This window comes from Oryctolagus cuniculus, chromosome X (assembly GCF_964237555.1).
Source record: "Oryctolagus cuniculus chromosome X, mOryCun1.1, whole genome shotgun sequence".
Lineage (NCBI taxonomy): Eukaryota > Metazoa > Chordata > Mammalia > Lagomorpha > Leporidae > Oryctolagus > Oryctolagus cuniculus.
In genome coordinates, this window is record NC_091453.1 from 23451904 (window position 1) to 23475402 (window position 23499).

The 23499-nt window shown below is 42.4% G+C and overlaps 1 protein-coding gene and 1 pseudogene across 6 annotated transcripts in view; both read left to right on the forward strand.

Moving 5' to 3' along the window:
- The window catches only part of PRRG1 (proline rich and Gla domain 1), a 112120-nt gene extending 96169 nt beyond the window's left edge, over positions 1-15951 (forward strand). For 4 of the 6 annotated variants that reach the window (XM_008272494.4, XM_017349917.3, XM_017349918.3 and 1 more), the window contains one exon: positions 11573-15951. In XM_008272494.4, the coding sequence (XP_008270716.1) occupies positions 11573-12058 (486 nt within the window). In that variant the 3' untranslated portion in view covers positions 12059-15951. The remainder of the gene's footprint in view (positions 1-11572) is intronic. The other 2 variants (XR_011385350.1, XR_011385349.1) reach the window with 1 other exon arrangement.
- A 5695-nt stretch (positions 15952-21646) lies between these two features.
- Positions 21647-23283, forward strand: LOC100338346 (ferritin heavy chain pseudogene; annotated as a pseudogene).
- Positions 23284-23499: the final 216 nt, after the last annotated feature.

Here is a 23499-nt window from a genome sequence, read left to right on the forward strand (position 1 = left end):
TGCAAAGGAGATTATAAAGTATATATAAATTATGTTATTGAAAAAATTAAAGGAAAAAAGAAAGGAAATGGGGGCACTGAGGGAGGTAGGGAGGGAAGGAAGTATGGTTATCTTAGAATTGTATCTATGAAATGCATGAAATCCATTCTCTTTATATGAATAAAAATTTTAAAATAAGTATTAATCATGTTATAAAGAAATTTTGGCTAAAATAAAATATTATCCTATCTTTAAAAATGTGAGAATTATGGTCCTTTGAGTTAAGGTTCCAGAAAGTGTTTTTGTTCATTTACTACTCTTAGTCTAACTACTTTGCTTGTCTGTTTCACTGTATGTCTTTCCTGCTTGCTTTGGGGACCTCTCCTCTCTGTTTGACCCAGATCTTATATAGTCAAACATTGCTTAATGACAAGGATACACTCTGAGAAACTCATCCTTCAGTGACTTACTCACTTAAGGTACATCACTGTGTATACTTACAAAAGTAAATACATACTTACACAAGATGTACCTAGATGGCAACATAATAACTAGGCAGTATCATTTTGTGGATCCACAATCATATATGTGGTCCATCGTTGACTGAGATATCATTTCATGGTGGGTGACTATATGAGTTTATGTGTACACTGTTCTTTGTTAGATACAAAGAGCAAGATGAGCATGGGGTAGGTATTTAAAAGGTTTATAGAAAATGTATATTATAAGAAAACTGGATGTCAAAAAACTCCTGTAGCAAAATAAACTTTTAACTCCATTTTTTTCCTCAAAAATTTAAAATCACCCTCATATTTCTAAGTGTCTGAAACTATCAGTTCACTAGGGATCTTCCTTACTTTCCTGTTTTAGAAAGGCAGTTTGCTATAGTGGTTTGTTAACCTCAGATTGCCTGGATTTAATCTCAATTTAGCCAATCATCTTAGATGAAATTGGGCAAATTATCTAACAGTTTTTCTGTGTTAATGTCTTCATATGTGACACAGAGATAATAAAAACATCACCCCATTGCATTATTGATGTTAAATGAATTAATGTGTGTAAATCACCTTGAACAGTACCTAACACATGTAAGTATAGCTATATTTGTAATCATCATTGTCACCATTATCAATATCCAATTATCTCTTTTTCTTCGTGTTGTTTATGGTTTGAGGAAGAGTTCACGTCTATACTTTGCCACTGGAGGTCTCTCTTGCATTTCTACCAAGCATGTCACCTGCATGCTAGTAGAGAAGGTAAAAGCCTGCCCAGCTGCTTAGGTTGTCAGGTGCCGCCAGGACTCAGCAGAGTAGATTGCAGTTGTCACTGTCCCCAGCTCAGGGCCACACTGGAGGGGAGTCTTGCTGTGACAGCTTTTCCTGGTCATCTCCACCCATCCTGTCTCAACCAGCTTTTCTTTGAAATCACCCCCTCAAACACTTTGTGCTTGTTCTTCCCAAATGCAGTGGCCTGAGCTTTCTGTTTCCATTCCTGCACTTCCTCCCAGATTTCAGAGATGGACAGAAACCAGAGGAGGAAGTGCCAACACTATTCACACTGTCATCTGGCTGTTTGCACATAAATAAGAGAGGCATGGGTGCGTGGATGAGAAAAAGGGACCACCTGAGAGCTAATGCTAGCAGGGGAACGGAAATGGCCAAGTCCTAGGAGCTTCAGCATGGAGGCTCTCCAGGTTGGCTGCACGTTAGAATCACCTGCAGAGCCTTTCAGTCTCTCAAGGCCCAGGCCCATCCCCCAGCACATACTCAGTCTCCAGGACAGGACTGGGGCATCCCTGGATTGAGAACCGGGGCTAGCTTCTTGCTGCTCACAGTGTGGTCTGTGGACCAGCAGCATCCATGATCTTACTTGAGAACTTGTTAGAAATTCAAAATCTCAAGCCCCACCCCAGACCTGCTGAATCAGAATCTGCATTTTAACAAGTCCCCAGGTGATGTGTATGCTACATGGAAGTTTGAGAAGCAAACTGTACCTTGGGTTAACCTGGGATACTGAAAAACAATACTGATGCTTGAACTTATTCAGTCATCTCCTCATGCACATCTGGACCAAACACTAAAAACTTACTGTAAAATCTTTACTTTTTAAATATTTGTTTATTTGTTGTTATTTGAAAGGCAGAGCAACAGAGAAAGAGAAGGAGGAACACACACAGAGTGCTTCTGTCCACTGGTTTACTCCCCAAATGGCTGCATCGGTGGTAACTGAGCCAGGCCAAAGACAGGAGCCTGGAACTCCATCTGGGTCGCCCACATGGGTGGCAAAGGCCCAAATTGTTGGGCCATCTTCTGCTGCTTTCCCAGGCACTTTATCAGGAAGCTGGATCAGAAGCAGAGCACTCAGATATGGGATGCAAGCATCCCAAGCAGTGATTTAACCTGCTGTGCCATAATGCTGGCCCCTTTACTATAAATTTAACAATTATTTAATAGAAAGATACACAAAGAGTCTTGGAAACTTTTGCTTGTTTCCATTTTTGTTTCACACAGACAAATATAAAGATGTAGACATACATGAATACTTTTAAAAATATTTGTTTTGGGGCCAGCACTGTGGCATAGCAGGTTGGGCCACCACCTGCAGAGCCAGCAACCCATATGGGTGCTGGTTCAAGTTCCAACTACTCCATTTCTGACCCAGCTTCCTGCTAATGCGCCTGGGAAAATAGCAGAAAATGGCCCAGGTGCTTGGGCCCCTGCACCTACGTGGGAGACCCAGAGGAGGCTCCTGACTCCTAGCTTCAGCCTGGCCCAGCCCTGGCCATTGTGGCCAATTGGGGAGTGAACCAGCAGATGGAAGATCTCTCTTTATTTCTGTCTCTTCCCCCTCTCTCTGTGATTCTGACTTTCGAGTGAATTAATAAATCTTTAAAAAATATATTTGTTTTATTTTGTTTGAAAGGCAAAGACACAGAGATCTCCCATCCAATAGTTCACCCCTCAAATTCCTGCAGTAGCCAGGGCTGGGCCAGGTTGAAGCCAGGAGCTAGGAACTCAATCCAGGTCTTCTACATGGTATCAGGGACCTAAATACTTAAGCTATCACCTGCTTCCTCCCAGGGTATGCATTAGCAGGGAGCTGGAATCAGGAGCAGAGCTAGGACTCAATCCCAAGTATTCCAGTAATGGGAGTGGGCATTCCAAATAGTGTTTTTTTTTTTTTTTACAGGCAGAGTGGACAGTGAGATAGAGAGACAGAGAGAAAGGTCTTCCTTTGCCGTTGGTTCACCCTCCAGTGGCTGCCGCAGCCAGCGTGCTGCAGCTGGCACACCGCGCTGATCCGATGGCAGGAGCCAGGTGCTTCTCCTGGTCTTCCATGGGGTGCAGGGCCCAAGGACTTGAGCCATCCTCCACTGCCTTCCCGGGCCACAGCAGAGAGCTGGCCTGGAAGAGGGGCAACCGGGACAGAATCCGGCTTCCCGACCGGGACTAGAACCTGGTGTGCCGGTGCCGCTAGGCGGAGGATTAGCCTATTGAGCCGCAGCGCTGGCTCCAAATAGTGTCTTAACCACTACACCAAATTGCCTGCCCAACACATGCACACTTTTAATCATTGTATTTCATAAGTAACTTGGCAACCTCGTTTTATCAGAAACATGAGCTGAAAAATATGGCTTAGACCCAAATCAAACCTACTATCTGTTCTTATAAATGAAGTTTAATTAGAACAGATGCACAGCCATTTATTTATATGTTGCTTGTTGTTGAGTTCATACAACATTACAAAATAAACATGTTAGGTAAGACGTATACCTTATTTCCTACAATGTTTAAAATACCTACTGTGTAGCTCTTTACAAAAAATGTTTGCTGACTACTTTTTTATAGTCCCAAGGCCCTAAGACTGCTAAATATTTTTTAAATTTTCAACTATCTTTATACTGCCAAAAGGCTCATAGAAATCTGGTCATCAGTTTCCCTACCACAGACACCTTCTGGCAGAAGGGAATGCAATATACTGTATTACTTTTATCTAGGTCTTTTTTTTAAGATTTTATCTATTTTATTTGAGAGTTAGAGTTACACACAATGAGAGGGAGAGACAGAAACAAAGGTCTTCCTTCTGTTGGTTCATTCTCCAAATGGCTGCAATGGCCAAAGCTGTGCCAATCCAAAGCCAGGAGCCAGGAGCTTCTTCTGGGTCTCCTACGTGGGTGCAGGGGCCCAAGGTCTTGGGCCATCTTCTACTGCTTTCCCAGGCCATAGCAGAGAGCCGGACTGGAAGTGGAACAGCCAGGACTAGAACCAGCACCCAGATGGGATGCCAGTGCCACAGGCGGAGGATTAACCTACTGCACCACAGCACCGGCTATCTAGGTCTTTGATTTAATATAGAATCTCCAGCTAAGAGAAGAATTACAGGTACTTGTAACCAATTAAAGTTAATTACTTGAACAGCCATTTTATTCCTTCTTCCTTGCCCAGGCAGCACTAATTCTTGAGGAACATGACAATGTGTCCAGTTCTTAATGATAAATTACAATTGATCTATTCCAGTAATGGCAATCACATTACCCTTTCAAAATACTTGCATTACTAGTCTTTCCTGCTGTTTGGATGGCTCTGTGATAAAGTTCTGGCATAAGATCAGGCATTGAACAGTCGGAATCTCAAACTGGCTGCTGTCTTAACCTTTAATTCATAGCTAGAATTTTAGAAAGGGTTACCCATAGTGTTAACTTCCCTGAAAGAATGAACCTCTTTGTCTTAAGTTTTAAACGAAGTAATAATGTATCAACAAGGTTCATGAGAGAAACATAAGATGATTTGTTACGATGTCTTCATCCTGTCTCTGTCCCTAGGCTCTCAAGTGCCCCACAAATACCATCAAAAGGTAACCAAACTTCCTTAATAGTTTCCTGCATATTCTTAGATCCATTCGTTCTTACATAGATATATAACCTCAACTTTACCCACAAAGTAATCTAATATACAGGCTCCTGAACTTTGATCTTTTTCTCCTCAATAATATGAAAGATGAGTTTTTAACAGTTTCACATACTGGACACTAGTGATGTGTGATGTTTTGGGACTCGGGATTCCTCCTTTTTCTTCTTATACTAGGCCAGCTGCCCAATCTCCTCCTTGATTGGTTTTAAATGTCCTGAAACCAAACCTTAAAAGATTTCACATAATTACAACTAAATTAAAGAGTTTTTCATTTATGAAATGGTGTTTCACATTGCAAAAAATTTAGTCTCCAAAATTCATCTAAAAAAGGTGCAGCGACCCTTTCCCTTCGTCTTCCTCCCCCAGCTGTTTCTTCTTTGTGATAAGTAAAGTCATTTGGTTCATTTTCAAAGAAAGGTGTTCAGTAAAAAATTACTAACATCCAGCTAACTTAACAGCTTGCAGATGTGTGGAAAGCCACACGTAGCTAGCTAGCGTATCAACTAGGTAAAGTCCCAAAGCTAACAGGGCATTCAGCAAATAGAATGTTAGGGGTGGTTAACTTAGCAAAACGAAAACAGATGGAGATAATAGGCCACACACAGTAAGACTGTAACCTCCTAGTACTCACCCAGTGATGAACTAGGGAAGGGACCTGCATGCTAGGGAGTAAAAGCTTGTGTGTGCGCGTGTGTGTGTGTGTGCGCGTGTGTGTGTGTGTGTGTGTGTGTGTGACAGGCAGAGTTAAACAGTGAGAGAGAGAGGGAGAGAGAAAGGTTTTCCTTTTCTGTTGGTTCACCCCCTCCAAATGGCCTTCACGGCCGGCGCGCTGCACCTATCCGAAGCCAGGAGCCAGGCGCTTCCTCCTGGTCTCCCATGGGGTGCAGGGCCCAAGCAGTTGGGCCATCCTCCACTGCACTCCTGGGCCACAGCAGAGAGCTGGACTGGAAGAGGAGCAACCGGGACAGAATCCGGCACCCAAACCAGAACTAGAACCCGGGGTGCTGGCACCACAGGCGGAGGATTAGCCTAGTGAGCCGCGGCGCCGGCCAAGGAGTAGTAGCTTGTTGTAAACCACCCCAGGTATGCCTGCCTCCCTTCCAGACACCCGATCTTGCAAGACTGTTAATAAAGTCTCTCTTGCATTGCACTTACCAAGTGCGAGTCCATCTTTTGAATAGACAAGTGGGGATATTTCACATTCTTCAGATGGCAGTAAAAGAAACTGATTTGCACAAGGCTGGCGCTGTGGGTTAAAGCCCCGGCCTGCAGCCCTGGCTGCTTCACTTCTGATCCAGCTCTCTGCTATGACCTGGGAAAGCAGTAGAGGATGGCCCAAGTCCTTGGGCCCCTGCACCCACGTGGGAGACCCAGAAGAAGCTCCTGACTCCTGGCTTTGGATCAGCTCAGTTCTGGCCATCTGGGGAGTGAATCAGGATGGAAGACTTCTCTCTGGCTCTACCTCTCTCTGTAACTCTTTCAAATAAATAAAATAACTCTTAAAAAAAAAAAAAGAAAGAAACCAAGTTGCTCAAAATATTGTTTCCCAGCTTCACTACCCCCTAGAGATAGTTTTCAAGATAATGTCTCACATTTTGTATCAATTTACACCTGTTCTTTCATTTGCTCAGAAGTTAAATACATGGATTACTTCCTTATAGACAAAGAAATGAACACAAAGATGGTAAGTAAAAAGGTTTTTAAAAAGATGATAAGCGACTCATGTGTATGCCCAGCCATTTTCCCTAGAAATCTCTCTTGACAAGAAATCTTAAAAATGTTGGACAACCTCCTGGTCAACCTTGCCAGCTTGCAGGCCTTTCTATTTTCTACTCTCAACAATGCAGCTTTTGGAGTTAGGATCGGTTTTTAGTTCCTCTTCTGCCAGTCTTTCCTCTCGGGCAAGAGAAGAAGCCATGTGAGCACTGTATGTCAATGCCGCTGCACCCTCCTCAGCAGTACAATTCGCTGAAAAACCACCCACTTCCGCACTTTCTGAGGCAGGTTCTGAGCTGATCCATTGAAGATGGTAGAATATACTCAGCTTTGCTGTTCCCAATTATGAACAGAGTCCTTTAGGCCTTGAGTTACTCACATAGTATACATAAATGGCAATGAGAAAATTCAAGAGTAAAGTACACATTTTATAAAAGGGGAAATGTACTTTGCTAGAATTCTGAACCTACTGAATATTGTTCTGCAACTTATCCACCACAGTGAAGTATCTACTGTGTGGGGACCTTCCCTCTGAAATGGATATCAGGTCTTTCTGGCAGCTACAGATTGTGATTATTATTTGTTTAATTTTAGCCTGCTTTAAGACTGTAGGTTCCCTTTAATGACTCTTTCCCTCATTAAACAAACCTTTTACATTCTATTTAATATTTTTTTTTTAATTTTTATTTTTTTTGACAGGCAGAGTGGACAGTGAGAGAGAGAGACAGAGAGAAAGGTCTTCCTTTGCCGTTGGTTCACCCTCCAATGGCCGCCACGGCCGGCGCGCTGCGGCCGGCGCACCGCGCTGATCCGATGGCAGGAGCCAGGAGCCAGGTGCTTTTCCTGGTCTCCCATGGGGTGCAGGGCCCAAGCACCTGGGCCATCCTCCACTGCACTCCCTGGCCACAGCAGAGGGCTGGCCTGGAAGAGGGGCAACCAGGACAGAATCCGGCGCCCCGACCGGGACTAGAACCCGGTGTGCCGGCGCCGCTAGGCGGAGGATTAGCCTAGTGAGCCGCGGCGCCGGCCAACATTCTATTTAATATTGATGTAAAATACTATTTAGTTACTCTAGAAGTTCTTTTTTAGACACAAAGAAACATGTGACACTGTCAGTGTAATTGTCAGCTACTAATTTTCGTTCCTTTAAAGTACTGCTCAACCAAATCCTGAAATTATTTGCTCTTCTTAAATATCTTTTGGCTGCTTTTACCAAGATAAAGGAGTACATAGTACATAGCTTACAGGGACATTAACTGACCTTACGTATCTGGATGACAATTATTAGTCTTAATGTTGATTTCAAGTGACTTTCCATCTGATCTGGCCTCGAGGACAAATAAGTCTATTTCCTAAATAAATAAGTCCATCAGTATCTTTTCATTCAGGACATTATTGCCTTAATTGAAATTATTTTATCTGTGAAATGAGTTCACTTTTGACTACTTACTTAACACGTTGAGAAGACTGAATTATTTTAAGATTTTTTTTAAAAAAAGATTTAGTTATTTGTCGCTCCCCCTCTTCGTGGAAGAACGACACAGGACCCTGCGCTGTTCTTTTGTCTGCTCGGCCCTCCCCGGGTTTGCTGCTGGTTCTTCCCGGGTTGGCTACCAACCCTTCCACCCCTGTGGAAGGGCGGTGCCCCCTGCCACTTTCCCCACTTCCGCGGAGGAGCAGCACACCGCCGGCCGGCTCTCGGGGGCTGCTCAGGTGTTCCTTCAGATAGATGTTCCCCTTAGATGTTCCTGGTGCATGTTGTCTCTCTCCTCCTTTATAGTCCTCTTCCACCAATCCCAACTCTGCTACCCACACGCCGAGCACGCTGCTCTCCTCCAATCAGGAGCAGGATCAGCTCCTGCAGCTCATCACTCAAGTTGGCGAGAGGCAGCTGCGTAGAAGCTGTTTACTCCTCTCCCAGCGCCGTATTGTGGGAGAGCAGATGCATAGAATAAGTCTTAATTCGAGTAACTTAGTCTAGTCCGAGTTGCTCCCCACAGTTATTTATTTGAAAGGCAGAGTTACAGAGAGGCAGAGAGAGGGAGAAGAGGGAGAGATCTTCCATCTGCTGGTTTACTCCCCAACTGGCCACAACGGCCAGAGCTGTGCCGATCCAAAGCCAGGAGCCAGGAGCTTCTTCTAGGTCTCCCACGTGGGTGCAGGGACCCAAGGACTTGGGCCATCTTCTACTGCTTTCCCAGGCCATAGCAGAGAGCTAGATCACAGTGGAGCACCAGTACTCGAACCAGCGCCCATTTGGGGTGCCAGCACTGCAGGCGGCAACTTTACCTGCTATGCCACAGCACCGGCCACTGATTTATTTATTTGGAAGGCAGAGTAGCAGAGAAAGAGAGAGAGAGAGAGTGAGTGAGAGAGATCTTGTATTCGCTGGTTCATTCCCCAAACGGCTGCGAGGACCAGGGCTGGGCTAGGCTGACGCCAGGGACCAGGAGCTTCTACCGGGTCTCCCATGTGGGTATCAGAAGCTCAAGGACCCGCGCCATCTTTCACTGTTTTCCCAGCTACATTAGCAGGGAGTTGGATTGGAAATGGAGAAGCCAGGACTCCCAAGAGGCACCCATATAGGATGCTGGTGCTGCAGGCATATCTTAACCCATTGTGCCATAGCACTAGCCCTGGGAAGACTAAATTTTCTAGGAACATTGCCATATGGTTTTAAATATCTTATACATCAAGCTACATTGCTTTTTGGATTGCTCTGATAGCAGTCCTCTTAGGTTCAAACCCTAGCTGCAAAGTTTACGTGTTAAATGAGTTTGTTTTTATTATTATGTAACCACTTTGGGCCTCTATTTCCTCATCTGCAAGATGGGAATGATAATAGTACCTGCATTATTTGGTATAATGAGGATTATTTGAGTTACTGCATGTAAAATAAAACACTGATTTTTGCTTGGGCTTTGTGTTTATACCTTCTAAATGAAAACATGACTATGTTTTTAAAACTTTCCTGAAAAGAAACAAAAGAATATTCATCTATACATTTTTTATTTCCCACAATACCAAAGAACCCAGAGAAATTAAATTATTCAACTAAAGCATGCAAAAGCCTGATATTTATTTTATTTGAAAGGCAGAGTTACACAGGGAGAGGGAAAGAGAAACAGGGAGATCTTCCATCTTCTGGTTTGCTCCCCAAATGGACTCAACAGCCAGGGCTGAGCCAGATCGAAGCCAGGAGCCTGGAACTCCATCTTGGTCTCCCCTGTGGGTGGTAGGAGCCCCAGCACTTGGACCATCTTTCACTGCTTTCCCAGGTGCATTAAACAGGCATCTGGATCCAAAGTGAAGCAGCCAGGGCTGGAACTGGCACCTGTATGGGATGCTGGAGTTGCAGGTTTAATCCACTGTGCCACAATGCCAGCCCCTCGTGTGCATTATTAATATCTGATCATCCCAAAGTAAAATGGACAATATAAAAGAGCCTCTTTTACTGAATTTACCTAAGTTAGCATTACATAATTATTCAAAATCACAATTATTAATTGAAATTCATAGGTAAGATGATGTGGAGGAAAAGGTGGTGATCTGAGACAATAGAAATAGAGAAGGTAAATTCTCAGCTACAGATAAAATAAAATTGGCCATGGATAAGAAATTTGATAAATATCAAGTGGATGATTAGCAGTTTTATTACAATTAGTGCAGTTTGCTTCCAGATTTTTAAGGAGTGTGCATTTGTATAGGTGTGCAACTGTAGTTATTAAAAGCATGGTAGAAAGAATATAATATTTTCTATTTTTTAAGATTTATTTTTGAAGCAGTCTAGAACTCCATCTGGTTTTCCTACATTGGCAACAGGGGCCACCTTCCACTGCTTTCTTCTGTGCATTAGCAGGGAGCTCCATCCGATGTGGAATAGCCAGCATTTGAACCAGAGCTGATGTGGAATACAGGAAGTGCAGGCGGTAGCTTAACCTGCTATGCAGGCCCATAAAATATTTTCTAAATGATGTAAACCAAAAGGTTAATAGTTCTTATATCTTTATGTTGGAATTGCAAGTGCTTTGTTTTCTTTAGTTTCTACATTACTGGTTTTATATAATAAAAATGCAATTTTAGTTTTTTTTTCAAAGATTTATTTATTTATTTGAAAGGCAGAGTTAGAGAGGCAGAAGCAGAGAGAAAAAGAGAGGGGTTGGGGGGAGAGGTCACCTATCCGCTGGTTCACTCCCTAATTGGCCACAATGGCTGGAGCTCTGCCATCCAAAGCCAGGAGCCAGGAGCTTCTTCCAGGTCTCCCATGTGGGTGCAGAAGCCCAAGGACTTGGGCCATCTTCTGCTGTTTTCCCAGGCCATAGCAGAGAGCTGGATCAGAAGTGGAGCAGCTGGATCTTGAACTGGCGCCCATATGGGATGCCAACACTGCAGGCGGTGGTTTCACCCACTAGGCCATAGTGCTGACCTTGCATTTTTACTTTTAAAATTAGTTTACATAATTAAAATTTCAAATAATCACAAATAATTAAAATTGTAAATCCTAAAATTGACAAACACACCAAAAGTTAATAGTAAATAATTTTGAAAGCACATTTATCTAAAAAGCTTCAAGCTTCATACTTCATTATTTTTCACCTGTGATTTAATTTTTAATAATAGCAAAGCAAATGAGTCATTTATGATTTTAGGGTTTTGGTATTGTCCTGAAACAACATTTCTTATAACTTTCCCCAGTTCTTCTAAGAATCGCAAAATGTTGGAGTAATAATGGAATTTTAGAGGAGATCTAGTTCTGGAGTGGGTTTATTGGGATGTAACCCTATTGTAAGTTGAACATCATCCATATAAAATTTCTTGCCATAAAAAATATAAGCTGTTGGTCAGTTTTTTGAACTGACAAATCTGATTTTTTGTTTGTTTAGTGTGTCCATTGAACCCAGACATCTGTGCGTTTAATATTTCCTATGTTTGATCATACTGATTTTTTATTTGTCTTATATTTGCAGAAGGAGTTTTGGAGCACCTACACGAAAGCACAGCAAGGAGAGAGTAACAGAGGAAGTGACTGGTTTCAATTTTACCTTACCTTTCCATTAATTTTTGGTCTCTTCATTATCCTTCTTGTCATTTTCTTAATCTGGAGATGCTTCCTAAGAAACAAAACTCGTAGACAGACAGTGACTGAAGGCCACATTCCTTTCCCTCAGCACCTCAATATCATCACTCCACCTCCCCCACCTGATGAAGTGTTTGACAGCAGTGGATTGTCTCCAGGCTTTCTAGAATATGTGGTTGGTCGTTCAGATTCTGTCTCCACTCGCCTATCCAACTGTGACCCCCCACCTACCTATGAGGAAGCTACTGGCCAGATGAACCTGCGGAGAAGTGAAACAGAACCTCATTTAGACCCACCCCCGGAGTATGAGGACATAGTCAACTCCAACTCAGCCAGTGCCATTGCTATGGTGCCTGTGGTCAACACCATCAAATGAAGCTGTAAACTTCTTTTTACTCTAATTGTTTTTAAATTACTAATGAAAGGACTTTCTAGCACTTTACCACTACATAAATGTGCATTGACTTATTGCATTGGATTCCTACAGCATACCACTTCATAATTTCTAGTTCGATTTTCTTTAATTCTGTTTCCTGTTAAAAATCATTATCTGTGCTCATTGTTGCCAAAGGAAATATGTGAAGAGAGAAAAACATACCAATGGGGGGTCTTCATGTGCTATGATGAGATACATACATACATACATACATATATATACATGAGTATGTATGTGTATATATACGTGTGTGTATCAACACAGTATGTGTGCAATTGTCTTGAAAATCCATTAACATCTTAAATCACCAGTAAAGAGAATACTCATGAAAATTGGACAAAAGGGACACCCAGGTGGTGTAAGATAGCCATCAATTTGCTGTAGACTCTTGCAAAAAGGATTTAACTAGTATGTTTTATGATTCTTACTGGCTTCTGTTAGCATTTTTTTCCTTCATCTATCTTAAAATGGAAAATTCATGGAGTCATTCTTAATTTTAGAAACATCTCAGAAAGTGAGAGAGAGTGTGTACAAGATAAGCAATAATTTGTTTGCAATGTATAGCAAGAAAATACTTGGTTGTTAGTAGTATTTGACTCATTTTATACTAAGGATTGTTTTGTTGTTGACCACCATCCTCCAAATTAAACAATTTACTTAGCATCTTTGAAAGTTTCATGGTATTAATAACTTTGTGTGGAGGATTTCCTGGCAACAAAATTTGTAAAGTGGACATATGCTAACGACAGACACTAGATACCAGTTAATTACCCCTTTGCTGATGAGTGGCAATAATTATTTTCTTCTTGCTGTGCACTCTTTTATTCTGTGTACTCTCTCCTACCACTGCAGAATCTTCAAGCACCTAAGAGTTAAGTTTTTTGAAATGATTTTCATGATGTTTTTGTACAGGCTGAAGTCTTTGCCTCAGGCTTATTAGGAGGCAGTTTTCCACTAAATTATGAACTGTGATTTTTATATTTTTCTCCAATTGGTGGAAGATTGCAAGGTATGTGTTGTAACAAGTGCATACTGAATCTAATTATAGCCCTGCATAGATTTCATTATTCTTGCTACTTTGTTTTGTAGTTTCATTAGGTTTTTTTTTTTTTTCTACTGCAGGCTTTTTACTTCTCCCTTGGAGAAGAGGAATAGGCTGTGGATAAACTGCCAACCTAAACTGTCTGAGTAGTTGCTTTATAAAGTTCCATTATCTATGCAGTGATGGTAAATTCATTAGATTGGTTCACGGAAATATCTTTCTACTACCAAGTCTTGTCTGTGTTGGACAGAATGGCGGATACAGAGGTGGACATTGTTGGTGCAGCAGGTTAAGCCACTGCTTGGTACACCTGTATCCCATATGGGAGTGCTGGTTCCAGTCCCTGCTACGTGCTTCCAATCTAGCTTCATTCTAATGCACCTGGGAGGTAGCAGATGATGGCTCAAGTACTTGGGTCACTGCCACTCACATTTGGCCTGGTTCAGCCCTGGCTGTTTCAGGCATTTGGGGAGTGACCCAGCAGATAGAAGATCACTTACTCTCTCTCTCTCTCTCTCTCTCTCTCTCTTTCTCTCTCTGTTATTCTTCATTTCGACTAATATTTAAAAATAAAACAAAACCACTCCATCCCCACTGACTCCTCCCTCAATTCTGCCCCAGAATCAAAGGAAGGAGGGAAAACTGCAAGGAATCCTGAACTAGGAGTCAGATAGCCTAACTTTTAACCCCCTTCTGCCACATACTTGCCATGGTACCTTGGACGAGACCCCTATTTGACCCTCAGACTCCTCAACCTGAAAACAGGGATAGTATCATTTGTCCTGCTCTTCTCTGGGGGCTTTAAAAGGATCAAATGAGATGGTGTGTGTCGAAGTAGTTTCTAAAATGTGAAGACTTATCTAGATAGAAGATCCTAGCATCAGTACTGTGCTTCAAAGAGAAGGTTCTTCCTCTCTTTCTCTAAAGGTTATCAGAGCGTTCACATAGTGAGAAATAGAGCAGGGTGTTCTATAAATGACTAGCATAGTCCTAGTCTAAGTGTGTGGAATTTTAGTTAAACCCTGCCGTACTCTATTCTATACCAAAGCTGTGCCAACTTAAAGATAATGGCTAACTCAGTACAAACCAGGTTTAAGCAAATGTTGGAAAGGGAACCGAAGTATTTTTAATTAATAGGTTGTAGCTTCCTTGAACTAAAACTGATTATATCTTGACACTGATCTCAGAAATGACAATATTGTTTTGAGTGTTGCCATGAGTACATGGCAATCTTTGATTTCTAGTTAAAGCTGAAGGTAGGAGTGTTTGATACAATGACGTATTTGTGAGGTTTTTTGGGGTTTATTTTTAAATAAAAGTTAGGGCTCCCTTTTTTTAAGGTTCCTTTTGCACTGACTTTTCTTTTAGTCATTAATGTCAGTCCCTGGGGTACCTTGAGAACGTTTCAGAGGATTTGTAAGATCAAAATATTTTCATAGTAATATGAAGACATCATTTGTCTTTTCATTCTGGATCTCTCAAAAAGAGTTGAAAATGTAAAACCATGCCACATTCCCGCACATCTTTTTTCTGTTTTAGAAAATATAGATATTTTCATAAAAATATTATTTATTTATGTTAGCATGTAATGGATTTGTTGTTTTTAAATGAATTAATACAGTATTTTTTCATTTTATTTTCTAATATGATAAATATTGAGACATAAATCTCATAAACAAAAACTCTTTGACTTCCAGATCCCCATTTTAAGACTATAATGGGGTCTGGAGACCAAAAGTTTGAGAACTACAGGATTAGACAACAGAAAAGGATATTCAATTACTAAATATATATTCTTGAAAATTTATTTTTACATTTTAAATTCCTGATATTGGATTGAATGCTGTCTCTCAGAGATACCTGAATTAAACTCTAAGGATAAATGTTGATCCCTGATGAAAAAGGCAAAATGTTTAAACCAATCAGTGACCACAGCTTTTTAGACAGTTTGTCAAAAACACACACACACACACACACACACACACACACACCAGTGTTACTCCATAGTAAAAGCTCCATCAGCTACAGATCTCATCATGGCTTTCATGTGATAACAGAATAAGCAAAATACCACTTTATTCAAGAAACATCATCTGAGGATTGCTCATTTTGTTTGAATGTGGTTTGGGTTTTATATTTTTAAAATACTTTTTGCTACCCCATCTGGTTTTATAAACTGAGTTTCCTAACATTTATTATAATTAAGGGGTTTGTCTGGAATAATATGTATTTTTATGCTTTTATCTTTCCTACCTGACTGATATTATATTCACCTTTGGTAATTTTTAATAAAGGTTTATTTTTGCAGAATATATTTAGTATCTTTATTAAGCAGTAACTAAATCGAATCAATGGGTTTGCATGTAAATAAAAGAATAGGCTCCAGTCTTCCAGTAGAATGATTTCTAAGCTTCCACATACAGTGGTTGTATCTTGAATCCTAGAACTGACAATTTTGCTTCCATGCTCTAAATGTCTCAATAAATTGTATGCGTTTAAAGTAAATAAAATGATTTATCCTTTCCCTATTGACCAATACAAATAGAGATGTTGTGTTTTTTTTCATTGCTAATAATGACCTTTTCAAGTTTGATGATCAGATCCAGTTAACTATGGAGGTAGCTTTAACTTGGTTCTATAAAAATAGCATGTATTTTATTATAATATTTCACAATTTAAATGCTTGGTTTACATTAAATTATAGTATTTAACTTTTATGTTTATACTAGGTATGGTTTTTCTTGTGTTCCTGTGTTTTTGGTATGCTAAATAAAGCTATTTTTAAATCCAAGAGGTGTGTTATGTGTTTAGTTATATTTTGGTTAGGTGATAAATATGCTACCTAAGCTCTTTGTTTTATGTTCTTTCGTTGAAAGGCAGAGACAGAGAGACAAAGAGCTCCAATCTGTTGGTTCACCCCACAAATGCCAGCAAAATCTATGACTGGGCCAGGCTGAAGCTGGGAGACAAGTGTTCAATCCAGGTCTTCCATGTGGGTGGCAGGGACCCAACTACTTGAGCTATCGCCACTGCTTCCCAGATGTGGATTAGCAGGAAGCTGGAATTGAGAGCAAAGCTGAGACTCCAAACCAAGCAATATGATATGTTATCTAAACACCACAAACGGCAGCGAAACTGCTGTACCAAATACCCTATAAGTTTTTTAAAATTTATGTTAGTTCCAATAAGGTAAAATGATTACATAATTTCTCTATTATTTATTTTTTACAAATTTAGGAACTATCAATTCACTCAACAAAAAGTCAGAAGTCATCTGGTGAAAACCTCAGGGTGTTCTTAATGTAAAAAAGGACTCTGTTTTGAATGACCCTTGAATGAAACAAAATGAAAACATTTTCTTCAAAGGAATAGATTAAGCTCCCTGTAGTAGTATAGTTTGTCAAGTCCTGGGAATGATGTTGTCTACTGGCACAAAGGAGCTGAGTTTAAGGAAGAACACAGCAGATCATTTCATACAAACATAGTTTCAATACATGGTATGTCAAAAAGTTCATGGAAAGTGGAATTGAAAGATAAGTTTAGTGCAAAAACTAAAACCCATGCACAGTTTTTTTTTTTTTAAATCTCTATAAGCTTTTTGAAGGTTCTTCGTGCTATAAATCATTCTCATCAGAACACAGCAACAAACTTGAAATCTCACAATATTCAACGTGGTTGCTTCTGCCAGCAGCTAGGGCCCAATGCCAATGGAGGCTTGTGTGTATGAAGCACACACCTCAGAAATGTGTCTTCAATGGCAAAGAAGCTGGACTGTTTAAATGACACCGTTCCCTACTTTTTGAAGGTTGCTCCTGGCCAGCACTTCTGACCTGCCAGGTATGGATTGCACTAACTCCTGAGAATAAAAATATCCTCAGGCAGAGAGTACAAGAGCGAACTTCTGCTGACGCCAGATGGATGGGAAACTGCTAGCAACAAATTTTTTAATAAGTTTGCATTTTTCAATCAAAACAGCATCTACAAACTTATAAGAAAAACAGTTCAGGGCCAGGCATTTGCCCTCGTGGTTAGGATGCCTGCATCTCATAGTGCCTGGGTTTGATATCTGACTCAAGCTCTGGACTTCAGCTTCTTGCTAATACAGATCCTAGGACACAGTAGTGAGTGTTCAAAGTACTTGGGCTCATGCCACCCATATGGGAAACCTAGACTGAGTTCCTGGTGCCTGGCTTTGGCTTTGGCCCACCCTAGCCTTGCAAGAATTTGGGGAGTAAGCCAGTAGATGGGGGCTTTCTCTCTCTCTCTTTCTCTCCCCCACTCTCAATCTCAAGTAAATAATTTTTAAAAAAACAAGCAGTTAATTGTGAGCCACTATTCAGCCTTCACACAAAGCTCAGTGAAACTGGATTTACAGGCTACTTAGAATAACTGAAACTGCCCTGCTGCCCATATCCATTCTCTACCAAGGACTACAGTGCAAAGATTGGGAAACATTCCCTGCACAATTTGGGAACCAAGTGTTGCAATGCTTTTCTCACTAAGATTTGTATTGCAGGGGATGGTGTTGTGATGTAGTGGGTAAAGCATCCCATGTGGGTGCCAGTTCACCTCCTGGCTACTCCACTTCCAATCCAGCTCCCTGCTATTGCACCTGGGAGGGCAGCAGAGAAGGGCCCAGGTGCTTGGGCCCCTGCTCTCAAGTGTGAGACATGGAGGAAGCTACTGGCTCCTAGCTTCAGCCTGGTACAACCCTGGCCTTTGTGGCCATTTGGTGAGCAAACCAACAAATAGAAGATTTCTGTCTCTCTCTCTCTCTCTCTGTAACTCTGACTTGAAAAACATTGTAATGCACACTTATGTCTTTGGAGAATACCTTTGTTGCCTCAAACATTTTTGTGAACAATCCCTGACATAGAGGATGTAAGCTATTGCACCTTTATGGATGGCAACACACACCACCAAGGCTTCTGCTACCCACCTCCTCCTGCAGTTGTTCTTCCACACTCTTCACAATTGAAACCCATGATGTGACAAGCAGTAAAGTGGCACTGGGGCCACTGCTTGACCAGCACTCTCCACAACGGAGTCATGACAAGTGACAGGAATCAATCTGAAATCCATCCAGGATAAAAAGTGCAAGCTAGGTATTAGTTTCTTGCACTACATTTTGTTCAATCATAAATAACTGTCGGGGGGCAGGCACCGTGGCTCACTTGGTTAATCCTCCACATGCAGTGCCAGCATCACATATGGGCACCAGGTTCTAGTCCAGGTTGCTCTTCTTCCAGTCCAGCTCTCTGCTGTGGCCCGGGAGGGCAGTGGAGGATGGCCCAAGTGCTTGTGCCCCTGCACCCACATGGGAGACCAGGAAGAAGCACCTGGCTCCTGGCTTCGGATCAGCGTGGTGCGCCGGCCGCAGCGCGCCAACCGCAGTGGCCATTGGAGGGTGAACCAACAGCAAAGGAAGACCTTTCTCTCTGTCTCTCTTTCTCACTGTCCACTCTGCCTGTCAAAAAAAAAAAAAAAGGAAAAAAAAGGGCTGGCGCCTCGGCTCACTAGGCTAATCCTCCACCTAGTGGCGCCGGCACACCGGGTTCTAGTCCAGTTGGGGCACCGGATTCTGTCCCGGTTGCCCCTCTTCCGGACCAGCTCTCTGCTGTGGCCAGGGAGTGCAGTGGAGGATGGTCCAAGTGCTTGGGCCCTGCACCCGCATGGGAGACCAGGAGAAGCCCCTGGCTCCTGCCTTTGGATCAGCGCGGTGCGCCGGCCGCAGCTTGCCAGCCGTGGCGGCCATTGGAGGGTGAACCAATGGCAAAAAGGAAGACCTTTCTCTCTGTCTCTCTCTCTCACTGTCCACTCTGCCTGTCAAAAAAAAAAAAAAAAAAAAAAAAGAAGCAGAAGGAAGGTAACCTTAATGAGAACTCACAAAATCACAGTCTAGTTCAAATTAATCAAATACACATAACAAGTTATTTAGAGAATCGATCTAGGAACACTAGTTTGGGATGGATTCTAAATAGTTTCTTATTAAACTTATTTTAATCCTATTATGAAAAGTCATCCAAGTATTAGCTCTAACTCAATGAAGAAATATTGATTATCCCCAGTGATGAAGTTTGGAAAACGACCACTGTATGGGGAAATGGTACCTGTATTGTAGGGCCCTAGTGTGTAAATGAAACAGTATCCAACAGAAAGAGAGGTTAGATAAAACATTCAGAGAAGTTATAAAGAACCTAACTCACTCATCTCCACTACAGCAGCCCACAGAAGAAGAGATTTATTCAATCTCATTGTATAACTGTCTATTTATTTTTACAATATACTTAAACTTATTTCCCTGTAGAAATTTAACCAGGAATATCTGTTGTGTGAAATAGGCTGAGATAAAGAAATTTGGCCTCACAAAATGATAGGGCTGTCCCACGAGGCCAGGGTGGGATTGACTATGGTGCTATAGAATCATAGCAGCTAAATGGTGCTGCTGTCTATAATTCTTCATTCTCAAATCACTACCAATAGGGGCCAGCATTGTGGCATAGCAGATGAAGCCTCCGCCTTTAATGCCAACATTGCATATGGATGCTGGTTCGAGACTCAGTTGCTCCACTTCCAGTCCAGCTCCCTGCTAATGTGCCTGGGAAAGCAGCAGAAGATAGTCCAAGTGCTTGGGCCCCTGCACCCACGTGGGAGACCTGGAAAAGCTCAGGGATACTGACTTTGGTATGGCCCAGCCCTGCTGATGCAGCCATTTGGGGGGTGAACCAGCAAGTGGAAAATATTCTCTCTCTCTCTCTCTCTCTCTCTCTCTCTCTCTCTCTCTCTCTTCTCCTCTCTCTGTAACTCTACCTTTCAAATAAATAAAAGAAATCTTTTTAAAAATTACTGTGTATATACAGTTTTACTGAAGAGGTGACTGTGGTCCCAAGATTGTAGCTGAACACCAGATCTGATTTTGAATCTAGTTTCCTTATCAACTTGTGCAAGTAATTTATATTAAAGACCCCAGTTTCTTCTCTGTATGATGATGAAAAGACAATTTCAACTTTACAAAATTTGTGAAGATTAGCAAGAATGTAGGAAGCCATCTGGTATGGTAAAGATATATTAAATCAAACATTTCTTATCTGGTAACAACACTGACACAGGCTCCCCTATTCAACTTTATTGGCTGATGCTCAGTGTGACCAGGCTCTGCATCCTGACATCATGGAAAACACTGCCAGGAAACATTGACAAAATGCATCTCATGACTGCCCTTGAGAGTTAAAGTCATTTACCATTCCCCATAAGTGTCTCAGCTTGTGATTTTGCTTTCTGAGCTCACTCCTGTTGCTCCTTCTCTCTAAATTCTTTTCCAAAGGTGATGAATGTACTAAGTATCTAGCATGGATATGAAGTACAGGAGATACAAAGAAATCGTGTAACTCACACTAACATTGAGGAGCTCCTGGTTCAGCAGAGAAAACTAAAATGGTATTATCTAGTGTACCATCTGTTTACCATCCCACCAGTTCTGCAAATATCACTCCTTCACTTCCAGGAAATAGCTCCACACAAACATATACTCCAATAATACAGTTTTAGGGGGTGCTTCTATGTCCTTACATGACTCACCTCCCTCACCACAGCTGACTGGCTCAGGGGTCAATCATGGCCCTGCCCGTTATGGTTTATTTTGTTGGTTTAAAGTTAGGCCACTAAGAATCAACCTGATTTTATTCCCCAGCACTGAGGAAGAATGAAGAGTTTGGCCCTTACACTTCATGTTCATGAGATATTTTTCATTCCACCCTCTAATAAAGGGTAAAAGGGAGCAGAGATTTTATATATAAATAGTGAATTTAGCAAAAGAAAGAGAGTATAATGATTCAGTTTTGGCTACACTTTTCTTTTCTTTTTTTTTTTTTTTTTTAGCTCTGCATTTCCACCAAGAGAAAATGCCATAACCTTATGATTATCTAGCATTTTCTTTGGGTAATTACTCAGGGGTGGCTATCTGTTGTAACAAATATTCCAAATATCTTTACATTGTTAATGAGGTTTTTTTTTTTTTTGGTCCTTATCAAGCTCCAGTGAAGGTTGGAGGTGGTGGTGATGGGAAAATATACTCAATAAATCATTCAAAGTCCCAGGATAGGTGTACACAGTGACTGTGAAATATTCCACTGTTTTTCCTCTTTGGCATTAATGCAAAAGACTGCATGGGGAATTTGTTATAAAGTGGGTGTAATTATTGAGTATGTCACTTCTTCCAATATTCCATTAGCCATACAAAGTAAATGACCACACCAAATTGCAAATTACTTGCAAAAATATACTCAAATTGTGTGATCTAGAGGAAAAGAAAATGTGGCTTGATGGTGCTTACTCTGTCACAATATGTTCTTATAATTGGGAGATTTGAAAAATATTAGTAAGTCCATTTAGCTACAGACCTAAGCCTATTTTTTATTAGCTGACTGCTTGGCCTATTAGTTTTAAATTCAGAAGGGAAAACACATGATTTATATTTTCAGAACCCTGAAACATGAACACTGAGGACTGTTCAAATTGGCATTGTGACCCTCTGGATGTTGCGAATCACATTCCGAAACAAGTGGAGGAATCTTCTTTACACAGAGAATCAAGCGTCAAAGCACCGCAGAAATCCCAGGACACCAAAACTGAAGCACACTTCTAGCTAGACGGGAGATCCACTGAAGACTTCCAGCATCGGAGAATGCCATGATTTTCGTCATCTTGGATAGTTCCTAACCCATATACAGGTTCCAAACCATGTATCTCAAAAGCAGACCACGCCCTAATGAGCACACATGCCCTCTATTAACGGGAGAAGCCTGTAGCTGAAAGAGACATCACCTCTGCGTACCATACTAAACAGTAGTCTAATCCAAGGAGGCTTTTACTCCAAGTAAGAATGGAAAAGAGGTTGACCCTCATTTGAGGAAAGTGAGGAGGAGATCATGATAAACAAGTAGAACTAATTCTGCAGGGCAAACAGATATGATAAAGGAAACAGAAGAGAATTTTCCCACAAAATTCATTTTCTCAGATTTTTAAGAAAAATAATAGCTTTATAAAGTGTCAACAGGCTGGTCCTGGAGGACCGAATAGAAGAGCTGAGAAAATCCTTGGATATTGGAAACGTTTTACCAAATTAAAATCTCATGCGACCAACCAATTCAGTGTTACCCGCACGGAAGGCGGGGGGGGGGGGGGGGGGGGACACGCCACTTCCGGCCCATCCAACTACCTTCTGACGTCCCGCCTAATCCCGCCTTCTCAGAACAGCCCCCACAGCCACTTCGCCACAGCCCACTTCCGGCTCCCTTGCAAACCGGACGGCCGACAACTACGCCGAACTCCCGGTCACCCCAGGGACTCCCCCCAAGGGCAGCAAAGCCGCTGCTGCCTGCTCCTCAGCCTACCAGCCCTCAGCGCCTTCAGCTTCCGGCTCGCTGTGCCCGGCTCGCTATGGCTGCCCCTGAGCCCTCACAAGTGCGTCACAACTACGACTCCATCTGTGAGGCCGCTCTCAACAACCACATCCACCTGCAGCTCTACGCCTCCTACGTGGCCCTGTCCATGGCCTTCTACTTCAACCGCGACGACGTGGCGCTGAAGGGCTTCACCCGCTACTTCCTGCAGCGCTCACAGATCGAGAGGGAGCGCGCGGAGAAGTTGCTGAAGCTGCAGAACCAGCGCGGAGGCCGCATCGCCATCCGTGATGTCCAGGAGCCTGACCGCGACGACTGGGAGGGCGGCCTCCAGGCCATGGAGAGCGCCTTCTACCTGGCCAAGAGCATCAACCAGAGCCTGCTGGAGCTGCACCAGCTGGCCACCGCCAGGGGCGACGCCCACCTCTGCCACTTGCTGGAGACCAACTACCTGGACCAGCAGGTCCAGGCCATTGAGGAGCTGGCGTGCCACCTGACCAACCTGCGCGGCTTGGGGGCCCCAGACGTCAACATGGCGGAGTACCTCTTCGACAAGCTCACCCTGGGCCAGGGCGACAAAGAGAACTGAGCAGACTGTCCCCACTGCCACGGGGTGACGCCCCCAGGCCGGATCGGCGGATGGAGCTTCCCGCAGTTCCCCTCAGTTTCTTCCCTTCAGTTTGAGCATTGTTGACAATAAAGTTTTGCGTTTCTTGAAGAAATACAGGTGTCCGTTGATTCTTGTATGCAGAGCAACAGCACCAACCCCTAGTCAGATTTAAATCGGGGGTCCAAGAATCTCTTCCTTTCCCGCCATCCCCTCCCCCACTCACAGGGAGACTGGCTTTGTCTGGTTTCCCCTCAGCCGTTGGGTGTTTTCTTATATATTGCCTTTACAAAATCTGCCCTTGGGTTTTTTCCCCTTAATTGTACCATTT